Genomic DNA, 16504 nt, shown 5'->3' with positions numbered 1-16504 from the left:
ATTCAATCATGACTTACCCATATTATATCTCCCTATTATTTTGTTTAAGGCACCGAACACCACCTATGAATATCCATGTTTACAAAAGAAATGTAAGGGTAGTTGGAACACTAGTGAACCCAAAAAGGTGACTTCAGCATAATCTCCCATTAAAAATTTGATCAATATTGTCGTGAATCGTATATTTTGGGTTCACGAAAAAAAAAATTCTACTTATCCTTTTCTTAATTCACCAAAAGTAGTTTCATTTATTTTTGGAATCTTCACATCATATCTGATCTCCTATATTTAACTATAAATTGAACTTTTATTCTATTTTTTTTATCTAATAATATATTTTTATTCTACTTTTTTTTATTTATTTTTGTACTAATATTGTCCCTACAAATTATAAATTTATTATACTTATAACAATTTTATTGAAACTCGTGTTCATTCTCTAATATAATTATATTTCATGAACAAAGAAAGTAATAAAGTACTCCTATATACTAGTTTAGCTTGATTCGAAACATGAAAATAAATGTTTTTTTCCCCTTTCCCCTTGTCCTATTGAACAAGAGAAATTAAAATGTCGCGAGGAGATCATGAAACGAGAGAGAAATGCGCTCGGGAAGTATAGAAAAATGTGCTGATATTGTGCCTACAACTTAGGGTGTGTTTACTTTGATGGATAAATTTGTCCATGGAAAATGATGGATAACAATAATTTGTACCTTGAAATGTCTCCTTTCTTTTCCCACATTTGACACAAGAGCATTTTTTCTTCCTTATTTTCACTTCAAGGATGGATAATATTATCACACAGAAAATGGATGGATAATATTATCCACCCTTGAAGTGAAAATAAAGAAGGAAAAATGTTTTTATGTCAAATGTTGGAAAAGAAAGGAGACATTTAAAGGCATAAATTTTTGTTATCCATCATTTTTCATGGATAAATTTATCCATCAAAGTAAACGCAGCCTTATAGAAAATGCAGTGGGGATAAAAAGAGATAAATAAATGCGCCTGAAACTTAGGTTGGTGTAGAAGTTAGGAATTCAATGAAGTTGGTGGAAAAATCGTTATCAAATTAAATTCAATCAAATTTGTACCTAAAATGCCAAAAAAAAAAGTTGGACCTGAAAAATGTATTGCAAATCTGAATTATTCTCATACGTGTACCCATACAATTAATTATAACAAAATGAATATACAATATAGGTGTTCGAGAAAGTGGATAATTTTGATAGATTGTTTTGAATAATTAATTGGGTGGTTTTATACAGTGTTAAAGTACCAAATTTCCCCCTTCGGTGGCAACTCTATCGTCTATAGAACCATATAATCAGGATCAGAGTTGTTTACTACCTCAATATGATAAAATCGCATCATATATCCCCTTGCTACTTAACGAAGCTTAACACCATTAGAATTTTTTTTTATTATTTTTATTTTTTAATTAAGGTGGACCCCAGTTCGTTTGAGTTTCATTAATCGAAAAGCAAAAAAAATGAAATCGTTTAAATCTTTTAATTAATTAAAACTGAAATGACATAATTGACACCTAAATGGATAAAACTAATTAAATAATTATAATTATAGAAAAATCGTTTAAATCAAATATTTTAAAGAAAAGAAAAATCGAAATGATGATGTTTGAAATTAAAAAAAAAAAAAAAACACTTGGGATTGGCTTTAATAAAATGATCAACGAAAATAATTTGAGGTGGTCTTGTATACAATCGAGTTGCACCTACATCTAGACCATGACCCGTACTCTGATCCGAACTCGCATCCTGACTTGAACTGTATAAATAATATTATTATGGGTGTAGATCAATTCGATTGTACGGTACACACGATTGTACACAAGTTTTTATAAAACATAATTAAAAAACAAAGATAAAAAATTAAAATGGAATATTGAATTAAACATTACAAAACAGATTAAAGAAAATTTTAAAAATTGATTTATTGAAAAATTAAGAAATAGAAGTGTGAGAAATATTTTAAATTTTAAAGTGTTTTTTTTTGAAAAATTTAATTTTAAACTTTAAGTCACAATAACTTTCACATTCTAAATCTAGTATATATTAAATTAAATATTTTATTATTAATTAAATTATATAAATTAAAAAGAAAAAAAAAATAGTGATAAGGAGTAATATGTGCAGAGCAGAGAAATGACATAAATCAGAGAGACGGGCTTCACCAGCGGAACGGATGCATCAGAGAAGTGGACTATGCCAGAGGAACCACCTTTGTCAGAGGAACCACCTTCGCCAGAGAAACGAACTTCACCAGAGTAACGGGCTCTCGCAGAGGAGTCAGAGGAATGGACCTTATCAAAGGAACGACCTGCACCAGAGAAGCCGCTCTCGCCAGAGGAATCACCAGAAACGCGGGAGATTTTCCCGCGTGAGAGCAATTGTACTATTATGCCCTTGACCATGCAAGGCGCATGTTCCAGCGATGAATTTACCATTTTACCCTTTACGTGTAAGCTATAAATAGCTACCTACGTGCACTTTGTAATCTGACGTTATCTCTCTTAGCAATACAACAGTACTCAGTCTTCGAACTCTCAATTTCACTTTCTTCTCTCGACTTTCGACAACAATAGGTATAGTTCATTGTTTCACCCTAATTCACCGATAAAATCCATCTCCGTTTAATCATACTTCACCAAATAGAAAGATAAAATTAGAAAAAAAATTGAAAGATAAAATGAGAGAAAGCAAAACCTTCACCACAATTAAATCTGAGTGAAAATTTAAAATGTTCATTTCCTTATCTTTTTTTGTAAAAATGCTCTCTCTTATCATACAAAGCATTCTATGCCCTATTCTTTAAATACCCCTTGATTTGATGGGTTTGCTTAGTTTTTTGTGAAAGTCTTACACATTTGACCGATTTGACAGCCATCGGCCATAAAAGTCAACGATTTGACAGCTATCAGTCAAGAGTACATATGATCGGGGGTGGCTAACACATGATTTTACCGGCCGGCCGGACACATGATGTTTTCACCGGCCGAACACATGATTTTATCGGTCGGATCATGTGTCCGACCGATAAAAACATGTGTCCGGCCGGTAAAATCATGTGTCTGGCCGACCGGACACATGATCTAGCCACCCCCGGTCATATATACTCTTGACTGATAGCTGTCAAATCGTTGACTTTTATGATCGATGGCTGCCAAATCGGTCAAATGTGTAAGACTTTCATAAAAATTCAAGCAAACCCATCAACATCGAAAGGTAAATTAGGCGATTCACATAATTAGGGCATAGAATACTTTGTATTATAAGAGATGACATTTTTATAAAAAAACTTAAGGAAGTGGGCATTTTTGCCTATTAACTCATTAAATCCGATAGAAATTAATTGGTTGGAATTTGAGTGGTATAAATTTATAATCCCAACTACCCTAATAAAAAAAAAAGGAGGTAAAGGACATTTAAAGCAGGATGGAATAGCTATAGTTCAGAAATGATGAAAGCCTAAAACCGAAGACAGCATATTTCTGCAAAAGATGCTTTCGAATATCTGAAAAAGTAGATTTTTGAAGAAGAAAAATCTAGTTCTACACGTAACAAATATTGAAAAATAATTAAATAATTTATTTCGAACTTTCTGACTTTTGGACTTTACTGAAAGGTAAGAATTTTTTTTCTTCAAGAATTTGCGTTTGAGGTAAGTCTGCATTTTCACCCTAGTGGGTTTTCTCTTCATTCCGAAAATCACTTTCATTTCTTGCGCTTTCAGAAAACAAAACAGAAAAATTACTTCATTTTCTTGTTCCTTTGGAGAGTGGAGTCCTTTTCTCTTTCCTTCCTCACAATGGCTTGCTCTCACTTTCCTCAGCTTCATGGTTACGAACATAACGAGGTTTCCGATAGCCTCGATCGACTGAGTGAGTTACCCGATTCCATAATCCTTTTAATTCTTTCGTTGTTGTCGTCGACGAGAGATGCTGTTAGAACAACCATTCTGTCGAATCGCTGGAAAGATCTGTGGACCACCGTCCCCTGCCTTCACTTCGAAGAGGAAAATCCAGAGTTTATTTATGGGGTTGTTGCACGATGGAGAGGTGCCAAGATTCAGAGATTCTACCTTTTGTTCTTGTTGGATGATGATCAGGTGCCTTGCCCTACTAGTAGCGATCTTGAATCGTGGCTGCATTTTGCGGTGGAGAAACAAGTGGAAGAGCTATATGCGTATACCCATATCCCATACTGCCCACCTCAGAGTTTGTATTCATGCTCCTCCATTACAACACTACACCTTCAATATTGTTCCTTGGAAATCGAGGGGAATGTGCAGTTGAATCAACTCGTCACTTTATCAGTTTACATTCCAGATTTCTCGTGGGTTGAAGTCATAAACAAACTTCTCTCGGGTGCCCCTCGCTTGGAAAATATGACTTTGAGTGCGATTGCAAGTAATTTAAATTTCAACATCATATCTCTCAGTTTGAAGACGCTCATAATCGAAAACTCTGAAATAAACGGAGTGCTCGCGATTTCGGCTCCTAATCTCTTGACTTTACGAATTGGCGCATGCATTTATAATGGTGCTAATCTTTTGTTCCATGTCCCATCTTTGACTGAAGCTTGTTTTGAAGGATGGGGTGATGATGTGTATGATCCGCCCCTTGAAACGTTTTATCAACTTTTGCGCAGCATCTGCCATGCTAAGAAGTTCACATTAACGTTGTTGAACATTAAGGTTTGATTTCTTGTTCGCATTAATATAATGGAAGAGTCGAATTGGACAAATTATGCATATTCATGTCTTTATATATAAATTCCGCTTCTCTTTTCATAGTATTTCATTTTCTATGCACTAGCTAGTGCAATTAATTAACTTTGGTGTGGTGTTTGATCTAATTAAGCTTATTTTACCTAATGTATCTATATTGTTGTGTTGTCTTAGTAACTTGAATTGGTGATCTCCTCATGTTGTATTGTATCTGCAGTTGCTTCTCTCCCTGAAGAAGAAGAAAGATATGGTTGTTCGGTTTCCAAATGCTGAGGTTCTAAAATATGAAAGCTGGAACTATATTGATCTTCTTGATCTCCTTGATCTTCTTGAGTTGTTTCCAAAGCTGAAAATGTTAAGTTTTCATCGAAACCGCCAGGTTTCTCTTTTATTCACGCTCTTTTAAGTACTCCCGTAGTCCATTAGGACTCTCGTATATTGTTGTCTGCACGTACGAGTTTGAGTTTTACTAAAATGATTAGTAGATGTCTTTTTAGGTGGATAAATAGTCTTACCATGTAGGATAATGAGTTATTGAAATTGAATTATAAGAATGGATTGTGAGTTAGGGTGGTGTTTATTAGTGTTTGTAACGTTGAATTATAAGAATAAAGTCATTCTTTGAAGGAAATTGATACAGTCGTTGCGGATGTTCTATAAGGCAATTATGTTTATGGTGTGTTTTCGAATTTGCAGTATTTTAAGCCCATCGCTGAGAAGACGACATTCCCCAGTTGCTCACTGCTCCATCTAGACAGAGTTCATATGACTTGGCCTGCACGCGACCCCTCAATAATTCCATTTATACAGATTCTCCTCCAAAATTCTCCCTCGCTCAACAAGTTGGTGTTTCGTCTTAAAAAGTATAGAAATAATCGCGGGGTGGTGTTGATGGTAGAAGAGAAGGTGCGAAGCATGCCAAGATCCTCCCCAACTGCTGAGGTTACTATAATCGATTGTTGATCAATTAATTAAAGCTAGGTTATTAGGATGTGAGTGCTTGCTTTTATGTAGTTGTGTATGTTATGTTTATGCAGAATCTTATCCGTGCTGCTCTGTTCATAGCATGATTAGGCAGTTTGTCATATACTCCTAGTTGTTTTCAATTTATCTCTACTTCATTGTGTTGATGTGTATGATATCTTCACTTCCACTAAAGCCTCTTCATATAACCAATTCGATGAACTAAATATAAGAGGTAAAATAGTTTAATCACAAAATGTTTTTAGTTGTGTGTGTGTTATGTTTTTATATATGCAGCATGCCTGCTGCTGTTCATAGCATAATTCACTCACTATTTTGACACAGTTTGACGTATAGTTGTTTCCAATTTATCTTTACTTCATTGTCTTGATGTGTGTATATGCATGATATCTTCACTTCTAGTTAAGCCTAGACATATAATCAATTCAATGAAATAAATATAAGAGGTAAAATTTGGTTCAAAGTTCAAATATAAGAGGTATAACCACAAAAACAGTACTGAGGGACAAAGTTTAACAACCTACAATCTAAGCACAAATTTGGTTCAAAATGTCATACATTCCATATTGGCAACTACTTTGTCGACAACAACAATGGACAATCAAAGCACAATACATGCAAAACAATGAACAACGGTGGCGGTTATGGTCGTCGTGAGGGCGGCAGCGGCAGATATGGTGGTCGCAACGGTGGATATAGTGGTGGCGACCGTGCTTACTCCAGGAACAGTGGATCTGATGGAAACTAGAGGGAATAGTTATTAGGTGTTACTCCCTCCGTCCCACTCTAATAGCCCAATTTTCCTTTTTGGGACGTCCACTAGAATAGTCATGTTTCTATGTTTGATAATAATTTTATACTACAAACAATGTGACCTCACTCACATTTACATACTTTTACACTTAAAAAACAAGTTTCTTAATCTCAGTGCCGAAAAGAAACAGGAATATTCTACTGGTACAGAGGGAGTGATTTTGTCCTTGGGTCTTTGGTTACTTGTTGCGGTGTTGCGCTATGAGTGACATAACTAGTTTGTTGCCCGTCGAATTTCGACATAATTAATTATTATATATAAATTTTGTTAATAGTTTTAAGTATAAATTTGATAATTATGTAATGTGCAAATTATGAAATTTATTTATGTATTCGTATTTGTCTCGAACTTAATAAAAAATAATTTTACAATTTTTCTCAATCCATATTAATAATAATAATTTCCACTAATTATCAGAATATATTTAAATTTATTAAATATCTAAATAATCAAATACAAGTTGTTATAATAGTTAGTTATCCATCTCAATAAAAATTAAGAACATTTCAAAATAAACATTAACAATAAATAGTAAATAATAAAAGATTAATAAATAGATAAAATTTGACGTTAGCATATAGATAAAATTTTATTTAGATACTAAAATTAGTGAAGTCTCCCACAAAAAAATATCTATATGTGTGTGTTAATAATAAAAAGTACAAATAATAAAATCATCGGCAAAAACAAAATTAAAAAACAAAGACATGGAAAATTGAATTAAAAATTACTAAACAAGATTAAAGAAAACTTTTAAAACTAATTTATTGAAAAAGTAAGAAATATTTAAATTTTAAACTTTAAGCCACAATAACATTCTAAATCTAGTATATATTGAATTAAATATTTTATTACTATTAATTAATTTATATATATATATAAAAGAAAAACAAAAAAAAAATAGAAAGATAAAATGCGAAAAAGTAAAACCTTCACCACAATTTAAATCGGATAGTAACTGGTTGGAATTTGAGTGGTATAAATTCATTCATAATAAAAAGTAGGATGGAATAGCTATAGTTCAGTAATGATGAAAGCCTAATTTTTAAATTGAAGACCGCATATTTCTGGAAAAGATGATTTGGAATATCTGAAAAAGTAGATTTTAGAAGAAGAAAAATCTAGTTCTACACGTAATAAATAATGAAAATTAATTAAATAATTTATTTTGAACTTTCAGAATTTTGGACTTTATCGGAAGGTGAGAAAAATTTTTCTTTTCAAGGATTTACTTTTGAAATCGTCTGTATTTTCACCCTTTGTGGGTTTTCTCTTCATTTCATGAGATTTCAGAAAAAAAAAAAAAAAATCAAGTACTTCATTTCCGTGTTCCTTTGGAGAGTGAAGTCCTTTTCTCTCTCCTTCCTCACAATGGCTTCCTCGCACTTTCCACGGCTTCATCTCTCCGAACGCAACGATGTTTCCGACAGCTACGATCGACTGAGTGAGTTACCCGATTCCTTATTACTTTTGATTCTTTCGTTTTTGTTTTCGACGAGATTTGCTGTTAGGACAACCATTCTCTCCAAACGCTGGAAAGATCTGTGGACCACCGTCCCCTGCCTTCACTTCGATGACGAAAATCCAGAGTTTATTTATGGGGTTATTGCACAATGGAGAGGTGCCAAGATTCAGAGATTCTACCTTTCTTTGTCTGATGAGGTGCCTCTGCCTCCTACGAGTAGCGATATCGAATCGTGGCTGCTTTTTGCGGCGGAGAAACAAGTGGAAGAGCTCCATGTGTATTTGGGATTTGATATGCCTTCCTGCTGCCCACCTCAGAGTTTGTTTTCATGCTCCTCCATTACAACACTACACCTTGAAGATTGTTCGTTTAAAATCGAGGGGAGTGTGCAGTTGAATCAACTCGTGACTTTATCAGTCTTTTACATTCTAGATTCCTCGTGGGTTGAAGCCATAAACAAAATTCTCTCGGGCACCCCTCGCTTGGAAAATATGAGTTTGACTGCTGTTGCAACTGATGGAAACTTCAATATCCTATCTAGCAGTTTGAAGACGCTCATAATCGAGGATGCTAAAATAAAGGGGGTGCTCACGATTTGGGCTCCTAATCTTTTGACTTTAGAAATTCGCAAATCCTTTTCTAATGGTGCTAGTATTTGGTGCCATGTCCCATCTTTGACTGAAGCTTGTTTTGTTGACCATAACAATCGTGTTGGTGATTGGCCTCTTGAACCGTGTTATCAACTATTGAGAAGCATCTGCCATGTTAAGAAGGTCACTTTATCGTCGTTATTGCACATTAAGGTTTGATTTCTTGTGCCATGTCTTTATATATAAATTTCGCTTCTCTTTTCATATGCTAGTGCAATTTTAACTTTGGTGTGGTATTTGATCTAATTAAGCTTATTTTACCTAATAATTAGTTAGTAATATTGTTGTGTTGTCTTAGTAACTTGAATTGGTGATCTCCTCATGTTGTATTGTACCTGCAGATGCTTCTCTCCCTGAAGAAGAAGAAAGATATGGTTGTTCGGTTTCCAAATGCTGAGGTTCTAAAATATGAAAGCTGGAACTATATTGATCCTCTTGATCTCCTTGATCTTCTTGAGTTGTTTCCAAAGCTGATGATGTTAAGTTTTCATCAAACACGCATGCAGGTTTCTCTTTTATTCGCGCTCTTTTAAGTACTTTCGCACATTCTTGTCATTTTTAGATGTCGTTTTTACCATATAGGATAATGAGTTATTGAAACTGAATTATAAGAATAAAGTAATTCTAAGAATTTGCAGGATTCTAATCCCATCGCTGAGACGACATTCCCCAGTTGCTTACTGCTCCATCTAAAGAGAGTTGATATGACTTGGCCTGCACGCGACCCCTCAATAATTCCATTTATAGAGATTCTCCTGCAAAATTCTCCCTCGCTTGAGAAGATGGTGTTTCGTCTTATAAAGTGTAGATGTAATCGTGAGATGTTGTTGATCAAAGAGAAGGTGCCAAGCATGCCAAGATCCTCCCCAACTGCTGAGGTTATTATAATCTATTGTTGATCAATAAATTAAAGCGAGGTTATTAGGATGTGAGTGCTTGCTTTTATGTAGTTGTGTTGTTAATTTGATGTACCTTTGTGTTGTTAATTTGATGTGTTGTTTATTAGGCTAACTATTTCGTTTCGATTATTCCCATTATTTGTTTTTAGTTGTGCATGTTATGTTTTTATGCAGACTGCTGCTCTGTTCATAGCATGATTCGCCTACTATTTTGAGGCAGTTTGCCATATAGTTGTTTTCAATTTATCTATATACTTCATTGTGTTGATGTATATATAGATATCAACGTAAGCCTCTTCGTATAACCAATTCAATGAAATAAATATAGAGGAAAAATAGTTTAATCACAAAAACAGTTTTAGGGACAAGTGTGGCATTCCTCGTTGAGGCGAATGAATCACCTTTCTGCAATAATATTAATCAATCAACAAGATGCATAGAATTAATCCAAATCAAAATCAAAATCCATATAACAATCGAATTAAAACACACCTAAGCACATTGAAGTTCAGCAGTAAAAAATTAGATAAGATTAGGGATGTCAATCGGGCCAGTCCACCAGATTTTCGGGCTAGTCCTATCGGATTCAGGATTAATCGGGTGTGGGCTAATCGGGCTGAAGATTTTTTCGGGTTATAAATCTTCAACCCTAACCCTAAACGTTCGGGTTTCGGGCTAGCTCACCTGGCTAATCAAGTTAAAGGCATAAAACTAAAATTATCATTTGTATTTTATTATTCTTAATGATCTAATGTATAATGAATAAAATATAAATAGATATTAAAGATATAAATTATATAGCAAAGCATGAAATGCAAAAATATACATATTCAAGATTACATAATATATAAAATACGTTTTTTTTAGACTATATAAAATAAGTTAATAACAATAAAATGTTCAACTTTGTTAGAAAAATAAAAATAAAATATTCAACAATAGTTTGAAATTAAAAAAAAAAAAACTCTCAAACCCTAAAAGCCTAAACTCTAATGTATTTTAGAATTCAATTTTAAAAAAAAAAAAAAACAGTAGCCCAACGGGCTGGCCCGTTTCAACCCGCCAGCCCGAACAGGCTAGCCCGATTAGCCCGATTTATAATCGGGTTGCGATTTTTCAACCATAACCCTCTAATTTTGTCGAGTTATTCGGGTCGGCCCACGGGTTTCGGATTGGATTAACATCCCTCGATAAGATCATAAGAGGATACAGAATTATAACAAATTTATAAAAGATATGAATTTAATTGGATATACCGTAAATAACATAATCACAAAGATTTGTTAACAAATATAATCGGATGCATAGAATTAATCCAAATCAAAATCAAAATCCATATAACAATCGAATTAAAAGACACCTAAGCACATTGAAGTTCAGCACTAAAAAATTAGATAAGATCATAAGAGGATACAGAATTATAACAAACTTATAAAAGATATGAATCTAATTGGATATACCGTAAATAACATAATCACAAAGATTTGTTAACAAATATAATCGGATATGGAAAAGATTATAATCATCATTTTAACCTTTACATAAATAAATAATAAAAAAATCACAAAATATTTTAAACATAGGATTCAATAAATCTACGCATAAGAATGAATCCAAGATTTCACTAAATATATGTGATCTCATCAGATCGCTCACATATATAACTACTTTATTTCCTTGTTCCTTTGAAATTTGGAGTCCTTCGCTCTTTCCTTCCTCGCAATGGCTTGCTCCCACTTTCCTCAGCTTCATGGTTCCGAACATAACGAGGTTTCCGATAAGCTCGATCGACTGAGTGAGTTGCCCGATTCCTTAATCCTTTCGATTCTTTCGTGCTTGTGGTCGACGAGAGATGTTGTTAGGACAACCATTCTGTCGAAACGCTGGAAAGATCTGTGGACCACAGTCCCCTGCCTTGAGTTCGATGACGAAAATCAAGAGTTTATTAGTGGGGTTCTTGCACAATGGAGAGGTGCCAAGATTGAGAGATTTTGCTTCCTTTGTTTGTCTGATGAGGTGCCTCCTCCTACCAGGAGCGATGTTGAATCGTGGCTGCTTTTTGCGATGGAGAAGCAAGTGGAAGATCTACATATATATACCAATGTCCCATACTGCCCACCTCAGAGTTTGTATTCATGCTCCTCCATTACAACACTCGACCTTCAATATTGTTCCTTGGAAATCGATGGGAGTGTGCAGTGGAATCAACTCAAGAATTTATCAATTCAAAATCCGTATTCCTTGTCTGCTGACGCCATAAGCAAACTTCTCTCCGGTGCCCCTCACTTGGAATATTTGACTTTGACTACGCTTGATATTGATGGAAACTTCGATATCGTCTCTCCCAGATTGAAGACGCTCCTAATCGAAGAGGCTGGAATATATGGAGAGCTCACGATTCGGGCGCCTAATCTCTTGACTTTAGAAATTCTCGCATCCATTTACAATGGTTCCAGTGTTTTGTGCCATGTCCCATCTTTGACTAAAGCTTGTATTGAAGCTCGTGATTGGGATGCGTATGATCCGCCTCCTGAAATGTATGATCCGCCTCTTGAAACGTTTTATCAGCTTTTAAGATGCATCTGCCATGTTAAGAAGGTTGAATTATCCGAGTTGAGCACTGAGGTTTGATTTCTTATCCGCATTAATACAATAAAGGAGTCAGAATTGGACAAATAGTGCATATTCATGTCTTTAATATGTGTATAGATAAATTCTGCTTCTCTTTTCATAGTATTTCATTTTCTATGCACTAGCTAGTGCAATATAACTTTGGTTTGGTATTTGATCTAATTAAGCTTATTTTACCTAATTTATTAGTTAGCTATAATGTCGTGTTGTCTTAGTAACTTGAATTGGTGATCTCCTCATGTTGTATTGTATCTGCAGTTGCTTCTCACCATGAAGAATAAAGATATGGTTGTTGGGTTTCCAAATGCGGAGGTTCTAAATCACACAGGCTTACTACGATATATTGGCCTTCTTCATTTCCTTGATCTTCTTGAGTTGTTTCCAAAGCTGAAGATGTTAAGTTTTCATCAAACACAGGCTTACCAGGTTTCTCTTTTATTCACTTCGTTTTCCATAATTGATTAAAGCTCTTTTAAGTACTCCCTCAGTCCATTACGAGTATCTCTAATTGTTGTTGTCTGCACGAGTTTGAGTTTTACTTAAATGATTGTTTGATGTGTTTTTAGCGGTTAAATAGTCTTACTATGTAGAATAATGAGCTATTGAAATTGAATTATAAGAGCGTGAGTTGGGGTGGTTTTTATTAGTGTTTGTAACGTTGAACAGTAAGAATAAAGTCACATCTTAAAAAGAAAATTGATACGCTCTTTGTGGATTAGTGTTTCCAAGATTTTCATGATCTTCCAAATTAGATCCTAATTTTGTGAGATTATGTTTATTCAAAATTAAATCTTCCCCAAAAATCGTTGATATCTCGGCCCCTCTCAAATCTTCTCAAAACAATGAAAAATCTTGGGCCCTCTTATCTCCAATTTCTTCACCAAAACATTGGACGCCAACTGTTAAACGAATTTTGTATAAAGTTTCCCAAGATTTTCATGATCTTTCAAATTAAATCCTTTTTTTGTGGGATTTTTGAATCAACTACGACTTCAACCTTAGGAATTAACTCCTATTTTTGTGGAATTTTTGAATCAACTACAAAATCATAGTGTAAATATCGATTTTAATTTTGTATAAAATGAGATAACAAACTCCTATGGATCTGATTTCTTCCAAATTCAAAAAACCCTAAAAAACCCATACAGATTCGAAATAAAATATTTCATGTTATAGGGTTTCCTCCTTATTTATACTCCATTTATCTGATTCCTTTTCACGTCGTTCCTGTTCTTCTCATTTACTCTTTGTTCTTCTCATTTCTTCATTGTTTTCAACGCATCTCACAAATGGCCATCGAAAAAAACAATGCCTAACAAGAAAAAGAAGAAATCATCCTAAGTGAAAACACCCAAATCCACCAACAAAACACCAACACCTCTGAAAATCGGTTCATCCAAAAAACTTTTTCCAAACACCCCATCTCCTTGAACCAAGTCAAACAATTCCCCCAATTGCATTATTATCGGTTTTGGCGGTTCTTATGAGACACTATATAGGAACATGCGTACCGAACACCACAAACTAAAGGCTGAGATATATCAGCTATTTAGTTGTCTTATGCGCGTGGGCGGGTCTGCGAAGAAGTACCTTCATGATATTTGCATGGAGGATAAATCTCTTGATTCTCTGTTTGACATCCTTATGAGAATCTATAGGGATAGCCTGCAGAATGTGGAGTTTGTGGGAGGTAGCTCCAAGCAAGCGGCAGCAGTATCCCTCCACGATTCATAAAGCGAGAAGTTTGGTTTATGTTTTTTTTTCCCCAACATTTTGTGTAGAATTATTTTGTTGAATCTTATTTGTTTAGAATTATTTGTTTAAAATTAATACGATTCAACAAATAATTAAACCTAAACAAATAAGACTCAACAAAATAATTCTAAACAAAATGTTGGGAAAAAAAAAATATAAACCAAACTTAAAGATTAAAAACTATCCCGACGTCTCGCTTTCTGAATCGTCGAGGGATACTGCTTCCGCTTGCTTGGAGCTACCTCCCACAAACTCCATATTCTGCAGGCTATCCTTATAGATTCTCATAAGGATGTCAAACAGAGAATAATCAAGAGGTTTATCTTCCATGCAAATATCATGAAGGTACTCCTTCGCAGACCCGCCCACGCGCAAAAGACAACTAAATAGTTGATATATCTCAGCCTTTAGTTTGTGGTGTTCGGTACGCATATTCCTATATAGTGTCTCATAAATACCGCCAGAACCGATAATAATGCAATCGGGGGAATTGTTTGACTTGGTTGAAGGAGATGGGGTGTTTGGAAAAAGCTTTTTGGATGAACCAATTTTTAGGGGTGTTGGTGGATTTGGGTGTTTTCACTTTGGACGATTTCTTCTTTTTTCCTTGTCAGGCATTGGTTTTTTTTTATGGCCATTTGTGAGATGCGTTGAAAACAATGAAGAAATGAGAATAACAAAGAGTAAATGAAAAGAACAGGAATGACGTGAAAATGAATCAGATAAATGGAATATAAATATGGAGGAAACCCTACAATGTGAAATATTTTTATTTCGAATTTGTATGGGTTTTTTAGGGTTTTTGAATTTGGAAGAAATCCGATTCATAAATATAGGTGTTTGTTATCTCATTTTATACAAAATTAAAATCGATATTTAATCATTTCGTTTACCATAATTGAATATTAAAGCTCTTTTAAGTACTCCCTTAGTCCATTACGAGTATCTTTCATTTTTGTTGTTTGCACGAGTTTGAGTTTTACTTAAATGATTGTTTGAAGTGTTTTTAGTGGTTAAATAGTGTTACCATGTAGAATGGAGTTATAAGAATGGAGTGTGAGTTAGGGTGGTTTTTATTAGTCTTTGTAACGTTGAAATATATATAAGAATAAAGTCATATCCTAAAAAGAAAATTGATACACTACTCTTTGTGGACGATTCAATAACGCAATTACGTTTATGGTGTGTTTTCGACTTGGTAGTTTCCTTAATTTGTACCCATTTCAAAATTTTGAATTTTGATTCAGATCTATTATTTGAATTTCGAATAATTTGCTCACTCTTAAATTGTGCCACACTCTTGGTCCTCGACAAAGTGATTAATAATTAAGGAGTAGATGTAGATTAGTCTTTTATCAATATCCTAACTCTTTCGAAGCTTTTCTTTTACTTTCCTTATTCATTATAATTCGATTTTTGGGGTGCAGGATTTTAGATTAACAACATCCTCTTGAGTACTAAATTAATTTCTTTCATATACTTTTCAGGATTTTAATCCCATTGTTGTGACGCCATTTCCCTGTCCCTCAGTGCTCCATCTAAATACAGTTGAGATTTCTTGGTCTGCAGAAGACCCCTCAATAATTCCATTTATAGAATTTATCTTGCAAAATGCTCCCTTGCTCCACAAACTTGTGTTTTCTCTTTTACCGTTAAGTTGTAATCGTAAGCGTTTCCTAATGATAGAAGAGAAGGTGCAAAGTATGCCAAGATCCTCCCCAACTGCTGAGGTTATTATAGTAAGGAAGTAGCATTTGTTCTAATTATTTACTTGTTTCTCAGCTTGCTTTACTATGTATGGTATGTTTTTAAGCAACATCATCTCCCTGCTGATGTTCATAGCATAATTAACTATTTTGATGCAGTTTGCCATGAATTAGTTTTCTATTTATCTTTGCTTCGTTGTGTTGATGTGTGTATAAATGAGCAGCCCACACTTTAGCTGGTCTAGCAAAAGCTGTTAATTGAGACTGTAAACTCTAATTATAGTTAATTATTCTAGTTTAATTGGTTTCCAATTATAATAAGAGAACGTAAATGTATATCTATCTATATATTATATGAAAACACCAGTTGTATATTTCCCGGCAATATTTATAAAATCAGTTATTCATCACGTTGATCATTAAAATAAGTGTTAATTAATACCATCAGCCCATGTTCTGTCCATTAATTCTTTAGAACTTTGTTATGCATTTTCTCTACCTTTTATACACGTCCACTCCAAATCTGTGTAAACTGCATGTGACAACACATGGTAGCAGCTAAATGGAATTTCATAAAACACTTGCAAAATCTTGGATACCCAATAGGTGAATCAAAAGCAAAGAGAAGGCTATTTGCTTCTGTTTTATTCTCAGGAATGACCAATTGGATTAAAAAATGTCTTTCTCTCTCTAATCCTCTATTTTATTATTCTTTATAATATTAATCATCATCGTATCACAATATATAACTACTCTGTTGTTGCAATTTTACGTGACCTTTCGAGAGTTGCAATGAAAACACGAATATAATAAATCACAAAACAAATGTATGTGGATAATCAAATAAA

At 34.0% G+C, this 16504-nt stretch overlaps 3 protein-coding genes across 3 annotated transcripts; all 3 read left to right on the top strand.

The window, feature by feature from the left end:
• Positions 1 to 3696: 3696 nt before the first annotated feature.
• On the top strand, positions 3697 to 5882 carry LOC130991734 (F-box/FBD/LRR-repeat protein At3g26920-like). The gene is made up of 3 exons (XM_057916101.1): positions 3697 to 4719; positions 4970 to 5131; positions 5449 to 5882. Exons 1-3 carry the CDS (start codon positions 3832 to 3834, stop codon positions 5713 to 5715), a joined length of 1317 nt encoding a protein of 438 aa, XP_057772084.1. The 5' UTR covers positions 3697 to 3831; the 3' UTR covers positions 5716 to 5882.
• A 1883-nt stretch (positions 5883 to 7765) lies between these two features.
• On the top strand, positions 7766 to 9676 carry LOC130991730 (putative F-box protein At1g49610). The gene is made up of 3 exons (XM_057916095.1): positions 7766 to 8818; positions 9007 to 9171; positions 9304 to 9676. Exons 1-3 carry the CDS (start codon positions 7832 to 7834, stop codon positions 9562 to 9564), a joined length of 1413 nt encoding a protein of 470 aa, XP_057772078.1. The 5' UTR covers positions 7766 to 7831; the 3' UTR covers positions 9565 to 9676.
• Positions 9677 to 11275: 1599 nt separating this feature from the next.
• LOC130991732 (putative F-box protein At1g49610) lies at positions 11276 to 15837 on the top strand. Its single transcript, XM_057916098.1, has 3 exons — positions 11276 to 12189; positions 12454 to 12621; positions 15438 to 15837. Exons 1-3 carry the CDS (start codon positions 11287 to 11289, stop codon positions 15699 to 15701), a joined length of 1335 nt encoding a protein of 444 aa, XP_057772081.1. The 5' UTR covers positions 11276 to 11286; the 3' UTR covers positions 15702 to 15837.
• The last annotated feature ends 667 nt before the right edge of the window (positions 15838 to 16504 follow it).

This window comes from Salvia miltiorrhiza, chromosome 7 (genome assembly GCF_028751815.1).
Source record: "Salvia miltiorrhiza cultivar Shanhuang (shh) chromosome 7, IMPLAD_Smil_shh, whole genome shotgun sequence".
Classification (NCBI taxonomy): domain Eukaryota; kingdom Viridiplantae; phylum Streptophyta; class Magnoliopsida; order Lamiales; family Lamiaceae; genus Salvia; species Salvia miltiorrhiza.
The sequence above is the reverse complement of the archived record's forward strand: the minus strand, read 5'-3'. Positions and strand labels throughout refer to the sequence as shown.